The 15,372-nt window shown below is 45.1% G+C and overlaps 1 protein-coding gene across 1 annotated transcript in view; it reads left to right on the forward strand.

Moving 5' to 3' along the window:
• LOC149365641 (high affinity cAMP-specific and IBMX-insensitive 3',5'-cyclic phosphodiesterase 8A-like) overlaps positions 1 to 14,491 on the forward strand; it is a 57,716-nt gene extending 43,225 nt beyond the window's left edge. Inside the window, exons 4-9 of the mRNA XM_089544923.1 lie at positions 413 to 608; positions 4,913 to 5,046; positions 5,697 to 5,907; positions 10,419 to 10,535; positions 11,133 to 11,265; positions 13,587 to 14,491. Coding sequence (XP_089401049.1) covers positions 413 to 608; positions 4,913 to 5,046; positions 5,697 to 5,907; positions 10,419 to 10,535; positions 11,133 to 11,265; positions 13,587 to 13,690 — 895 coding nt within the window. The 3' untranslated portion in view covers positions 13,691 to 14,491. The remainder of the gene's footprint in view (positions 1 to 412; positions 609 to 4,912; positions 5,047 to 5,696; positions 5,908 to 10,418; positions 10,536 to 11,132; positions 11,266 to 13,586) is intronic.
• Positions 14,492 to 15,372: the final 881 nt, after the last annotated feature.

Below are 15,372 nucleotides of genomic sequence, written 5' to 3' on the forward strand. Positions count from 1 at the left end.
ATATCACACGACCTGTAAAGCCGCTGTAAAAAATTGAAAATTGACACAAACTGCATAAAAAAAATTATAAGCCTTCCGCAAAAATACTTTGCGTTGGCGTTAGAAGCACCTGCATTCGGCTAAGCAATGCTATGCTAATGCTTAATAGAAAAATCTCCACCTAAAAGCAAAGCTTTCGTGGGGCTGTGATGCCAAAGCCGAGATCGGCAGCAGCATATCTGGTTCGTGAAAAATTCGCGCTAGCAGTACCATAGCGAAGTGAAGCCATCGAAGAATTTTTGCATAGAAACTGGCAGTCCAACAGTGTCACTTGAGTATAACTTGATTGTCAGTTGAGCATAACTTGCTGCTAGAGCGAGCATAAGACTTGGCAGGAAACAAACTAAGTCTCTCTCTCTCTTTTTTTTTGCAGGCCCCTGACGCTCCTGGGTAAACACCTGTTCGGTAAGATGGGCGTCGCTAAAATATTAGGAGTCAAAAATGAAGTCGTCTGGAAGTGGCTGAACCGAATGGAAGACCTACACGGAGACGTTCCTTACCATAACAGCACCCACAGTGCAGATGTGTTGCAAGCTGTGGTTTACTTTGTGGAAAGATTGAGACCGAAGGTACGCCATTGCCAAACCCGTTCAGTTTCGACGCAGTTGACAACCCATGGAACATAGCGTTGGTTTCCGTGTGTATTTCACGTTTGTTTTTGCGCACTTTTATCGCAGAAAGGAGGGAAGTGTTTACCACTCGAAGCGAAGCAGGTAAATTTGCACGGTACCTGTGCTTAAATTGTTTTCGAGGCCCACTTTTAGCCTAACACGAGATAACTTCCCCTGCAGGGTATTTTAGGGTATTTTAACTTGGCTGAGTACCACTAACATTTTTTAGTTTTTGTGGTGTTCACGTAACCTTTCACTTAGGCAACTTCCGGTTAGGCCTATGCATACTTTACCGCATGGCAATGGCAACAAATATAAAACCGCTCCCTGACAGTCAACTACTTTTTGTATTTCTGATTGCAGATCTTCTTGTCTAGAGGAAACGGATTTGTCAACTCTCAAATTTTGCAACTTTCTATGGCGTTGAAAAAAAGTACTCTAACATATGCTTTTTGCCCTGTTTCCGTCAGATAATGTGCAATTTTGAGCATATACAGAACCACTGAAGTTTTCTCATATTTCTCAGGCAGGCCTCGAGAATAGCGCTTACAGGGGTGGTATTCTGCCGGTGTCGCCTTTTGCGACATGTCGCATATGGGCGGGGCCTAAAAAAGTGCTTACAGATGCTCGAAGAAACGGAAAAAGCCGCCGGCACTTTCGTCTGCGGTGCATTCATTCACTCCGAGAAGCGACAATTTACCACTGCTGGTCCACTAGCAGCAGTAGTTTTGTATCTTTTATAGCAAGAATATATTCCATCACATGACGTCTAATGTTCAAAGAAACATTTGCAAATTTAATATAAACTCGCTTTACATAATTCAAGTCCATAAAACACCGCGAAAAAGCTCCAAATCTATTTTTCTTTCGTTCCGGACGGTTGTGCTAGGTTTCGGCTGCGTTTCGGGCAGTTGCAGACGGTAGCAGTGTAGCTGGAGGTCCCATTAGGCTTGCGCGCTCCAGAATCGAGAGCGTATCTAAAAAACTAGGCTGAATTGCAGCTTAAACTTTATCGTCGAAGCAAGGTAAGTCATAGCGAAAAGTAACACCAGTAGTTGCCGGTAAACATGCCGACCGGAATCGCAAGGACTGCTGAATTGGCTGAAGCGGGCGGCTCTCGCTTGAAAGGACGTCGCCATGTTTTCACGCCAAGGGCGCAAAAGCCGCAACTGCTGATTGCGTTCGTACGCTAACGGTAGCCCGTCGCCCGCGCGAATAGCTTCAGCGCATTCCGTTTTTCGACTAAGCGTAGTAAACTGGGGCGACGTCACGATGACGTAGCAGGAAGGCGGGTCCGTGTCGTCACGCCGCCGTCCCCGCGGCTCGAGCCAATCAGCGAAGAGCGAATGCGATATGTCGCAAAAGGCGACACCGGGAGAATACCGCCCCAGATCAGACCTTCAGCTACTGACACCGACACCAAGACATCTTTGGGCTTCTTCCAACCCGATTCACTCGCTCCTGGAAACTAGTGTTTATCAAATGATCGTCTTATTTTTCTAAGTTTTCTTGAAAGAGAGTAGTTTCCACCTTAGCATCGTTTATGCCCTTATAGAGATAGGTACTCTTCCGCTGCCACTACTCGGGCATTTATTTGCGGAATGTAGTGCCGCCAAGGCCGGTAGTTCCATTTTAATAAAAGCAGGAGAGCTTGTTGAGTGCTCTTCACGAGCACAAGCGCGAATCTTGTGATGAAGGGGCTAGAGAGCAGGCAGGCTCATGATGTTTTTTTTTAGGCAAGTGGGAGTGATCCACTGCCAAACGCTGTTTTAGAAAACCCGCAGGACGGATAAGAGTGTGCAATGCTAATATCTGAACGTTAGCATGTCTATGTTTGGAGGAAAGACGAACTTGGCAGCTTGGTAAGACGCTTCTATGGCCAGCTTTGCCAGTGTACCCTTGTAGTGAGACGGTGTGGAAGGGGCATAATGCACTAGGCGATGCGTGCGTGCCCTCGAGCATCGCACACCGCATTTAACACTGTAAATATTCGCGTTACACACTTATAGCCGCCCTGCGAGATTTTTTTTTCACTGCGTTATAGTAGTCGAGTAGGGCTGCAAAAACTGGTTTTGGTTTTGTCCCCTAACTCCTCCTCCACTCGTTCCACTCGTTCTCTCTATTCTGCAAGAGTCGAACACAAAAGTTAACTGAGCTTGGTGCTGTGAGTGGGCTGTGGTATGCCTAGGAGTAGCCAAAACCAAGACATAGTGAGAGCATACATGCAGTGGAGAAGGTGTGGCGTGTGTCTGTGCTACATAGGGACTGCAGGATGTTTCATGCTTTTCTATCGCCTTCCTTTAGCAGCTCTGCGGCACTTCTGCAAAACAAAAAAAAAAAGTGCAAAGGGAAGTTGACTGCTTACATGCTTTGAATCAGGAAGCATTGTTTCATCGTGAGCTCTGTTGCGAGGCTGATTGATGATTTCTTTCGTTATAACGACACGCCTATTAATTATCATATAGTCAAGAAATGCGCACACTAGAATCAGCTTTATTCGGTGAGATGTAACGCAGTTATTTTGCCTATGGGTTGTGTGCGCGCTTCGCAATCTTGAGTTCCTTGGTTCAGTTCCCCGCACCTACGGAAGAATTTTTTATTTTTTTGCTGTACATGACACCATCATCTAGCGGTCCACTGCTGACGTTATTCGAGAGCTTGGTGACGCCACTGAAGAATTTCGCGCCATGGACGCCGTCGGAATGCGGATGTTTTGCTAATGGGATATTATTATGCGTTCGCATTATTAATGAGTGCCTTCGCTTTGAGTGCCCCATATACGAGCATGGCGCGCTCTGGTTTTCTACTTTGTGGTCTTTCTCAAACACCGGAGGACTGAAACGCTCTTCCAAATGCGAGTGTAATCATAAAAAAATTTAGAAATTAAAAAAAATAATGCTTAACTCATTTGGAATATGTTAAATTTTATGTATGGATTGCTACAGAAACTTTGTTCTGCTGTTAACACGTAGTTTCCCTCCCTTCGTCATTCCTTAACTGGGTCTTGTACTGCGATACCTTTCATATCCGTAACCAGAAAGATACACCAATCAAATTTTCAGTACACATTAAACAATATTCCTCTTGATTCGGTGTCCGAATATAAACATTTAGGCATAACACTAACCTCTGACCTCAGATGGGATTCTCATGTTAACAATGTCACATCAACCGCCTTAAAACAGTTATTTTTCTTTAACAGACGCCTCAAACTAGCACCATCAGAAACAAAGCTTCTTGCGTATAACACATATGTCAGACCAATTCTAGAGTATGCTAATGTTGTTTGGTTTCCTTTCACTAACAATCTCACTAAACGAATAGAAGCAGTGCAGAGGAAGGCGGTCAGATGTATATTTAATAGACACAGGTTGACAGACTCACCAACAGAACTAATCAAACACGCAGGACTACTAACCCTTCAAAACAGAGCAAAACTAGCGCGCCTTAAAACCATGTACCAACTCGTACACAATCAATTAAAAGTCACAACTTCAAGATACATATCACAATCACAAACGCGACAAACACGTAATAAACACATACACACTCTAAACGAGTTTTCATTCCGTACTGACACTTTCAAATATTCATACTTCCCTCGTGCTATACGCGAATGGAACACCTTGAACACATCCATTGTTAGTAGTCCATCATTGAATTCCTTTAGCACACGTGTGGAAAATCAACTACTTATATCTTAGTATTTATTGAGTTCATATATGTCATTACCAAGTTATTCCTTCCGTTGTGTTTTCACTTGTGGTATTATTGTCCGCCAAAATCATGTCACATGCTCCTCATTCTGGTTTATTTGTTATTCGTATCTTCTAATGTATAATCTCGTCATATTTTTTATGTACTTTGATTAATTACCATTGCTATTTTTTGTGTGCCTCTGTACTTTGAATGCCCTCCCTGTTACGATCCCTGATGGGATTGACAGTATCGAATAAATAAATAAAATAAAATATCTCCATGGAAGCCTTTGAGCACTTTGTATCTTTCTAAGCATTAATTTACCGTATGTATTGTTTCCGCATCTTTTTTTTGTCTATTCACAGTGACGTTAGTTTCTTTCGAACCCACCCCTCATGCGGGGCCATGTAGAGGCTCATTTCAGTTGAGTTATATTACTTAAAAGAACCTTATTCAAGGGGGCTTTAGATAAAGGTTTGTCGAGGCTGAGAAAAAAAAAAATAGCCCGCCCAACGTCCCCCGTAACAGTTGTGCTTTCTGAGGCTTGGCTTGTCTTTCCGCAGGAAATCCTGAACAAATTTCAAGAGTCCATGCTGATGGTGGCGGCGGTCATACACGACCTGAAACATCCTGGCCGCTCCAACGCGTCGCTGGTTGCACAGGGCGACCATCCGCTGGCCCTCAGATACCACGACAAGTACGTGTGCAGATTATTCCATACAATATTTGCCGCCAGCCGCTTCTCATTCCGAAGCAGCTATATTACGTGAGTGCGAAATTGTTCCTCACGTGCGAACTCTACGATCTTTGTAGGCTTCAGCTCGGTTTCTTTGTCCTGTTTGTTTTGAGGCAAACGTTAAAGGTTGTGCGCACATTGTCGTTTCCTACCGAGTACGCGCAGAAAGGAATGGGAAGCGATTTTTTTTTTTTCAGTTTGACACGTGGCTGGCCTATAGTCGCGCCCATTGTTCTGTAGCCCGTCTCCTTTAGAGTATGCCGCTGGTTTACGTGCTTAGAAAACGCGGTGAAAAGGCATTTCTGCGCTCACAAGCAGTAACTGGTTGGCACTCAAGCTCTATATAAATCCACCAAATGTGGGAGATGTCACTGGTACGTCTTTCCGTTCAGCGTTTCTCGTTTTAATTACGCACAAAACATAATTACTTCTCGAACACCAGTTAACTGCCTGAAGGTTTTGCTGCTGCATGCCGGGAAAGCGAAGTATGAGCAGTGGTGAGGGACACCCGTCGGAACTTGTGTGTTTGCTCTGAAAAGCATATGAACGATATGAACTGATAGTACTCTGCATTTATGAACACTAAAAGGTACTACCTGACCTTCTCGCAGGTCTGTTCTGCAGTACTGGCACTGCTCGGAGGCCTTGAAGGAGACCATATTGTATGATGAGACCAACATCTTTAAGAACATGCAGAAGGAAACCTTCGACAAAGCACGACAAATGATTACTGGTTTAATAATTGCCACAGATATGGCACAACACAATGAGCACGTGGAAGACTTCAGAGTGTTTCGCCAAAAGCAGAGCGTGGAGGAAAAGGTACGCAATTGCAACACAAGTCGACTGTTCCACCTTTCAAATGGCAACCTGCTTTGCCATTCGTTCTGGCAGCCTTGAATCGTGTTTTACCTCTATATGCCTGCATCTCGTAAGAAGGAAGCCAAAAGTCAAGGAAACCAAGGAAAACGTTGGGAAACTGTTTTAAAAAAATTCGCTGTGGCTTAGCTTGGTTAAGCCCGGTAATTGCGAAAGCAATATCCGTACCTACGCCATGGTACAGCTGGTAGTGTAGCTGGTGGTGGCGCTTGTGGTTAGACTTGTGGTGATGCATCGGTTATACAATCCAATGCAATCCAATCGAATCCAGTCCTATCCCATCCCATCCAATCCATTCCGATCCGATCCACTGTTATCTAATCCACTCCAATCCAATCCAATCCAATGTAATCTGCTCTAATCTAATGTAATCCAGTCCAGTCCAATCAAATCCAGTCAATCCAATCTAATGTAATCCAATCTAATCCAACTAATGCAATCAAGGTAAAATTAGGGTGGCTAGCCCCAGTCTAGCCACCCTAGTCAAATGAAGGTCAATGGTGGTCACCGCCGCGGCACGATGGTGGTCACCCTGCAAAGTGCAAGTAGTATTGCTTTCGCAATAAAAAATTTTGGTTGCTGGTCAACAGCAGATTAGTAGCGTAATCATTTTATGCCTGAAAGAAAATTTGATTACAAAGTAGAGGAAAGGACAATTACATGACGCCAGTGGACACCCAGCAAGAGAAACTCTGGAGTGATTGACATTTAGAGAGAGAGCAGCTCTCAGCTTGTGCCGCCCGCAGCCTTAGCGCATGGAAAGATGTGAAAATTTCAGCTCTCGGTTTCACGCCAAGCCTTTCTTTCCGTCGTTTGCTTCGCGCTACTTAAATTACGAGAATCTTCGCATTCTTGGCTACGCTCGCCGCGCTGCATGTCCCCCTCGTATTTTGACGGTAATTGCCCAGCGACGTCGAAACAGCATGTTAATCATCCGCAGTTCCATGAATTGGAACGTCCCGGCGCCACATGCATTTCGCTTTAAGCCAATTTTTCGGCTCATAATAGCTTAGTTTCTAGGAAAAAAATGACACATTGCTGTCAGTTGTTGACACTGGGCTAGCGCTCTAGCCTGGCTTGCTTAGTATTCGCCTTAAGAGTGTCTGAAATTACATCGCGCTTTGAAACTGCTAGGAACTATCCAGCGCAGCCAAGTGGTTTGGCAGTAGTATAGTGTACTGCATACTGCCATGTGACAGTGTAGTCATTTCTCTTGCATCTCTTGTAGGAACTGCCCTTAGCGAAAAGAGGATGTGCTAAAAATGCATTTCAAACGTATTGTATTAATTTCATATTTATTTCGCATTTTTTTGTCCCTATGCTTAAACTGCAATACGAATGCTTTCTAAGTATACTAGGAATAATATTTTAAACGTTCTTAAAAATACGTGAAAAGTACATTTTTGCCCGCTTAGCATATTTATAATGCATTAAAAATATAGTAAAAATATACATTAGAAATATACTAAAAATATACATTTAATACATTAAAAATGTGTTTACTCTGGCTTAAAAAAAAAGTCTACTGGGCGGCTCCATGGAATGACACGGGTTAATTCATCAACTGGAGAACAAATCGTACACGGGTATTTATCATTAATCAACAGGAGTCAGATATTATAAGGTCACGTGATTGAATGGGAACGGCAGATATCTACATACAGCATACCAAGACGACAGCGACACAGCAAACAACAAATCCTACGACAAGCGCTATAGTTGGCTTGCCGTATATATACCCAGCGAAAGCGACGCACTATTTTGCACGGTGATACCTTTTTTTGCGCAAATACTGTGGGCTTCCAAATTATCGCAGAAGTACCCTACTGGTCGCGTTCGAATCTGGGATTAATTGAGAACGGAATTGCTAGTTGAAACTTGCGTCAGGCACAGGTCAGAAGTCGAACTGTCAACCAAAAGATACATGGGCGTGTAAGGGAGCCGGTCTGCCCTGCCACACGGGGTCCTTTCCGCTGGCTTATTCGAACCCAGAAGTACCCAAGGCGCTTTTGCTGGTATAATGCTATCACGTTCTCACACGGAAATGTTCGAATGACATTGAGTGGAATGGCATTCGAGAATAGGAATGACATTCGGACTCGATGGACTGCCGCGGTGCTGCACGACACTTTCGAAACGCATTCGAAAGCCTCAGCTCGTTTTCAGTGTACAGCGACGACGACGACGGCGGTCACACTAGTCCGACAACGACAGTATATATCACGCTGAACAACAGCATGTAATTATAGTGAAATATCTAGTTTACTATAATATGATTCTAGAGGGACACGTTTTTCAGGCCAACGACACCGACGAATCCGGTCGGCGGACGGTCAGCCTTGTCGGCGGCTGAGCGAGAGCACGGTGATGAGGCGGCGGTGTGTGCATGCTCGCGCTTCTAAATGAGCGAAACGAACGGCTATATTTCACGTGTGCATACCTGAACACTCACCAGCGATCAGCGCTTGCCAAATCAGTTTTTATCGACGACGGCTCTGTTCCCTTCCGCGACGACTAGGCCCAGCGAGTTCGCAGGGTTGGATCTGTGATTTCGGCCGTTGTGAAGAGCGAATCAGAAGCTTTAGCGAATGCAAATGGTCACCAGGTGTAGTTTTGGCAACAGTGACCTGAAATCAACTATTGCTTACATCGCAGGGCACGCGTACGATGAACGGGAATCGCCGGTGTGACCCAGACTGCCGAGCCGTGCTTTACGGCCAGCAGCAGTCGTCGCCGTCGCTAGCTTGTGGATAACAAGTTAGGCCGTTTCAGTTAAAGCGAACAGTCGCCATACATACTTCTGGATAAAGTAGTTTAAAAAAAAGTACTGGTCACGTCGGAGAAAGCCGGGACAAGAAGCGAGAAGCGCCAGTCCTGCGCGATGCCAACAACCCGGCTTTCTCAGGCGTGCGATCGCATCATCGCTTCCCACACATTGTAGCACTGCGTAAACAATCACGAGTACAACCAGTAAAAAAGAAAAGAGATTGTTTATTAGAACCAAAGCGCAGATTGCGTTTTATGTTATGTAAACAAGCGATGTAAACAACAGTATGAGTGCAGTCGTCCTCGTCGGCGCACTCCCGGGGAAATTTCATGCTGACGCGGTTAATATTCATTGGCGTAATATTATCTTCAAGCACTCCCTTAGACAGAACACGTGTAGCATCGTTAGATGACATTCGGCTGGAAGGCATTCGAAGCGCCCGTGTAGCAGGGGTGGTGATCACCTTCCTGCTAGAAGTTACCATAAACGAAAGGATGACAAGAAAGGGAAAGTTTTCACTCTTCGCTGAAACGTCATTTCGAGCCCTAGATTGTTCCACGGTAGCTTGAAGCGTAATGCAAATATGTTTACGCGGACAACCCATTTGTTAGAATTTAAATATACTTCAGACGGATTAATTGCGTATTTACGAAAGTACACTTTAAATAGATGGCCAGCACCAAAATGCGATGTCCCGAAACTCGATTTTTAGCATTAGATTGTTCAACGACAGCTTGTAGTGCGCTGCAAATATGCTAATGCGGACTGCCAATTTGCTAGAATTTCAGTGTTCTTTGGACGAATTAATTACGTATTAACGGAAGTACACTTCAAATACATTGACGACACGCAAATGCCATTTCCCGAAACACGATTTCGAGCACTCGACTGTTCATGGCAGCTAGAAGTGTGCAAAGACGTTTAAAAGGACTGCCCGTTTGTTAGGATTGAAATATATTTCGGATGAATTAATTTCATATTTACGAAAGTTCACTTTTAATATATTGACAAGATGCTAAAACTGCATACATATACGTTTACAAGGGCTGCCCGTTTTCTAGAATTGAAGTATACTTTCGATGAATTAATTTCATATTTCCGAAAATGCACTTTTAATACACTGACAAGATGCTAAAACTGCATGCATATTTTTTCATGTATTTGAAAAGTGCTCGAAGTATGCTTTAAGTGAGGTATTTTTGGCACATTTTAAAAATATATTTCGAATACCAAGCATGAAATTTCAGAAACGTATTTCCTACATATTTTTAGTGCATTCATGAATACAAAATATGTTTAAAATACATTTTAAATAGACCTCCGTATATTCCAAACGTATTAGTTTTTGCTAAGGGTGCTTAGTACTGCAGCTCGTGGTTAGCTCCGAACGTGGTTAAACGGGTACTGGACAAAAAAAGTAAGAAAAACAACGTCGAGAAGACAGACTGGCGCAGACTCGCGACTGGGTTTATTGAGGACGACATAGATGTACTTATATCGTCATGTCCGCCCAAACATCTACTGTGCGCATGCTAGGAGCCTGCTTTCTCTCTGATCCAAGACAATAGTCGTTTTTGTTCTTAAGCAAAAAGCCTCAGCACGCTCACGTGCCATCTGGTAAATACTGCACCTCGGAATTTCGGTTTCTGGCCTTAATGCACATTTTAATTTGCCGATTTCTTCGCAGGACATTCTGACCGTGCAAATAATGCTGATTAAATGCGCCGACATCTCTAACCCGGCCAGAAAGCAGGAACTCAGCGTCAAGTGGGCGCAGAGAATCTGTGGGGAGTTATGGAATCAGGTGCGTGTTCTTGCTCTTCTGACCCCGTGGCTGTCCTCTTCATGCAACAAATATGACTTGACAAGCGTGTTGCATTATGGAGAACTCAAAATTGTGGCTAAAAATAAAAAAGGATGATGATGATGAAGAAACTTATTTCCGCCAGAAGAAGACCCGTGCCCCTTCGGGTCCGCACGCAAGTCACCGGGGAGGGGCAGCGTCGCAGCTGGAAAACTAGCAACAATATAGTCGCGCAGCTTCTGCTGCCAGGCGGATAGCGTATCGCTGTATGCTAAGGTCGGCACAGGATGAGTCAACGACACATCCCAGCAAACCGCCCCGCACATCGCCACAACGCCGGCGCCGTTTATGTTGAGAGCCAAGTATCTTTTAACGCTAGAAATAACTAGAGGAATAAGAATGGGGTGGAGCGCATATGGCAGGTTCTCCCAGATCATGAATGGCAGTTTACTATTATCCTTCAAGAGAAAAGTATACAGCAGCTGTATTTTTCCTGTACTCTCTCAAAATTGAGGGAGAAAAAGTGGACAGGGAAAGGCTTGCGCATTCTCGATCTCCTGCCATGGTATGGACGACGTGACCTTTTTCTGCTCACAGGGAAACAAGGAAAAGCAGCTCCGAATGCGAGTCACGAAACCAGCATTCATTGACCGCACGCCGGATGCTATGCCACGGTCTCAGCTTGCGTTTATCGAAAACTGCGTTCAAGACACCTTCAGCCTTTGGACCGGTAAGCTGCGATTACTTGAGCTCGCAATTTCTGCTCGATTTTTTGTGGTATCCGAGATTGTTACCACAAGCAAGCACCCTTCAAGCGCCTTGACTCCGCACATGAAAAAATAAAACTGCACTTACCAAACATCGCAAATTTTGTTGAGGTAGCGCGAATAATACTTGCCTGGAACTGTCAGTAATTGCCGAAACTTTTCTTTAAACAGAAACATACCTTTTATTGAGGCGTGTTGACAAATGCGTGCAATCCGCCCGCAAAAAATATGCTCCAGCTTGCTGAAAAAACTGCAAAGCCATGGGGGTTTCTCGCCTAAGGGATCTTAGTATTTCTTTGAGACATCTTACTCTCATTGCATGCTTTTCCAGCTGGACCGTAATGTGTACAGTCGTGTACACAGCTGTCCAGAGCGCTCGAGCGCAGTGATCTGTTGTGCACTTACGGCCAGCGCCTCTGCTTGGGTGGCCAGACATAGATTCCAAAAACAAGGGGAGTTGAACACAATCCATTGGAATGGGCATGCATAATATGTCCTTGTTCCGAGCTGTAGGTCATTCGTAAATGATGCAAGTTTACTACCTGATCTACTACACTTTATGCAGGTGCCTGGACGACTGTACGTCGAGTTACACATTTTTGTAGTTTTATGTCTCCAGTGCTTATAGACTGATTTCAGGTTTGTCATGAAGATCGGTCAAGGACAAGCATCAGATCCCTTACGCGAATAGCATACACCAGCTGTACCTTACCGATACTTACTAATGGGCAGAAACGTGGAGTCTAACGAAACGGTTTGAGCTTATGTTGAGGACAGCACAGGAGCTATCGATTGCTGTAACGTTAAGAGACCGGAAGGGTGCGGAGTGAGCGAGGGAACAAACGCGGGCTAATGACGTACTAGTTGAAATCATGAGGAAGAAATGAGCTTGGCCGGGGCATGTAATGCGAAGGCAAAATAACCGCTGGTCGTGAAAGGCAACCCAGTGGATTTCAAGAGAAGGCAATAGTAGCAGGGGGCGGCCGGAAGTTAGTTTGGCGGATTAGAATAAGAAATTTTGCGGGGAAACGGTGGCCGCAGCTGGCAAAAGACAGGGTTAATTGGAGACGCATGGAAGAGGCCTTAGCCGTGCAGTGGGCATAGTTAGGCTGATGATGATGATGATGATGATGATGATCTCAACACAGTAGTATTGTAGCAGCAACACCCGTCGTGGCCAAGATGACCGTCGTGGCCAAGGTGTCAAAAAAAGAAACCTGCTCCTGCCCTCAAGGACAGCTATGAGTAGTAGTTTCATGATGGCAGCACAGCACGATGAAGTAAATCGTAAGCTCCACAAATGAATAAAATACTCCAGTTCTGAAGGTCTTACTTCTGCCTTTTTATGCAACGCTAGACGCGCTAAAGTACAACGACTGTTCTACCCGTGAGCTGTGAGCTGCGAGCTGCACCATGCAGGAGCGTTGCTGCTGCTTTGAAGTCTTCCTCCCTTGTTGAATTGGGTATAAGCATTTTGAAGGACGGAACCGGAAGGAGCGCAGTAGCGGCGGACTTAAAGGGAAACTGCATAGGTTTTAGAAATCAGCGAGCTTAAGAGGGTCGAATGTGTGAAACTTGGAGGTAAAGCATGCGAAGTCTTTTTGGGCTAGCATTTGAAATAGTGAAGTAATCGCCTATTAAAATCCCGACGCCCTGCAAGCTTCTCCACAGCGCACAACGCCAAGTGGGGGGGCGCATGATGATGTCATCGAAGGTATCGGCACATTTCCAACGCACAAATGCCTGCTTTGAAAGAAAAAAACCAACGCCACCGAAGGCGAACCCTGCCGAGAGTTGTTTGGCAGCGTCTAAAGCGTGAGGGCAGGATGTGGCTGACGACAGCGGTGATTTGCAATCATACCTTCCGTGACGTCACGCTTAGTTTTTCTGCACTCCTCTAGTGCATTGAGGAGAAGCGCAAATTTCAATCGTCGATTACGTCACTATTTTAAGCGCTAGTGCAAAAACAAACACTTGGCATGCTTTACCTACAGCTTACATAGATTTGAATCCTTGAATATCGCGAAATTTTCAAAAAAGTGCTGCAGCTGCCCTTTAAAATTAAAGCACGCGTACCGAGACAGCAGACCGTTCACTCCCTACACGTGATGCCCTGTGCCAATGCCCAAAAAGTAGTACACTCCCAAGGCCGGCACTGGTCGGTAGTATTGTGAGTTGCTGTTTTCATGTGCACGATTCATAACGCTATATTAGTAACCGTTCACGACTGAAGAAAGCCAAAAATGTGTTGCCTAACCATTTCCATTTTTCTCCCCATGCGCAGATTACCTGAGTCTTCCTGAACTAATGCTCAACATAGAAAAGAACGGCATATTCTGGCAAAAGAAGCTCGACGAAGTTATAGAACGTCAACGAGCAGACAATTAATCGTATTTTCAGTGCATGCTTGATTGAGAGGTTTCAAAAAATCTCTCGCTTTGAGTTGCAGCTTGTCAACTTTGAAGCGCCATGGACTTTGTATGACGAAGCCAATGTTGAATTTTCGACTGTTCGTTTCCTTGGGGAAGGTTTCTATACCCTTCCAATCATGTATTTTGTCCTGTGTTTTTTTCTTCAGTTCATATCTATATACTGTCTGTATATACTGTATATGTGCAAAAAGTGTTCTGTGAAGTGTTAGCCGATTGAAGGACACTTTTACACAAGTCTCATTGCGTGACTTTGACCGCTCTCGCGTCGAAACCGAGTGCAACGTTCTACAAACACACAACCTCTGATGAAGGATTCTACCTCACCCTTGAACGAGCCTTGAGAGTTGCAAAAAGTCTTTGCCTTCTGCCATGCTGAAGAACTATCAGCGTCTCATGTCTTCAGGGCAGACCAACAGCGGCAATTGCAACGCGGCCATGTACGTCCCTCTGATCTGGAGAAGACTTGCTACAGCTGCGGTTCGGCAGATCACATGGCCACTTGTAGTGCCTGCGTGGCAAGGAACATGAGACCATTTCCAGCGCCAGTGCCGAAGAGCACGAAGACCCCCTACCAGGCGGGGAGCGTGTGTTCAGTTCGACTGTCTGAAATCTGTGCCTCCTGTGTCAACTGCTAAGACTTGCAGTCCCGTTTCTTTGATGTTATGTTATGTTATGTTATGTTATGTTATGTTAGTGCATTTTTCTGTGTACTGTAAACATTTCCAAGCTGGAGAGAAATGTATCTGTTGCTCATAAAGCCATACGTCTGTTGCTCACGTTGTCGCCGCCAAGTGGCCAGACGACGGCGCGATACACCACAACAAAGCGGATATGCATGTGCTGTGTAGGCCGTTGCTAATAGACCGATTTCACAAGCAGTTGCGCTACGCCACCGCCGCCGCGATGCACTCTGGGAGTTGTGGTACTCCGGCCGGCGGCCGCGTCGGCGCGATGCGTGGCGCACGCGCAAGAAGCAGCCCTGTTTGCGTCGCCACACGATGTTTCTCTGCATGAATGCTAGATTTGCGGCACTGTGGACACCTGAGGGGTGTCATGAGCTCCGACAACCGTGCGAAGCAGAGGGTCCCGGATTTTCCGTTTTATAGAAGAGAAAAAGTACCCAAGACATTGCGTGGAAGCTGTTCACGAAAGACAGGGGAAAAAGTCCTGTTCAGTGCATTTAGCCGTATTGTACCTGTTGATCAGTGGACATTGAAAAAATTTCAAGTTCTGAAGCTGTATGAAATGTCTTTTACGCGCCGCTCAGCTTTGAGGCGGTCCCTTAAATTGTTAAAAAGACGACGATCGGATTCGCCTTCGTGCTGCGTCGTCAAGCCGTCCTTGCAGAGATTTCTGCCCGGTGCAAGGTTGTAAGGGAACAAGTGTGCTCAGATTTATTGTCATATTCAGGAACCCACAATGTTCTTTTGATACACGTATTCACTCCTGATGTCTCGAGCTGCCATACTAGCGAAAATGCTTTCTCTATTTCACGGAATGAGAAAGCGAGGCTATAAAACTAGAAATGTGGAATAATTCCAGCTCACTGGTCGTTGAGCATAAGTGGCATTCCAGTATCAGCCACATACCATTTATGCCGGGATATCATCCACATTTTGCCCGTTGTTTTCGAAAAAA

Source organism: Amblyomma mixtum, chromosome 1 (assembly GCF_055824585.1).
Source record: "Amblyomma mixtum isolate Tamu chromosome 1, ASM5582458v1, whole genome shotgun sequence".
NCBI classification, from domain to species: Eukaryota; Metazoa; Arthropoda; class Arachnida; order Ixodida; family Ixodidae; genus Amblyomma; species Amblyomma mixtum.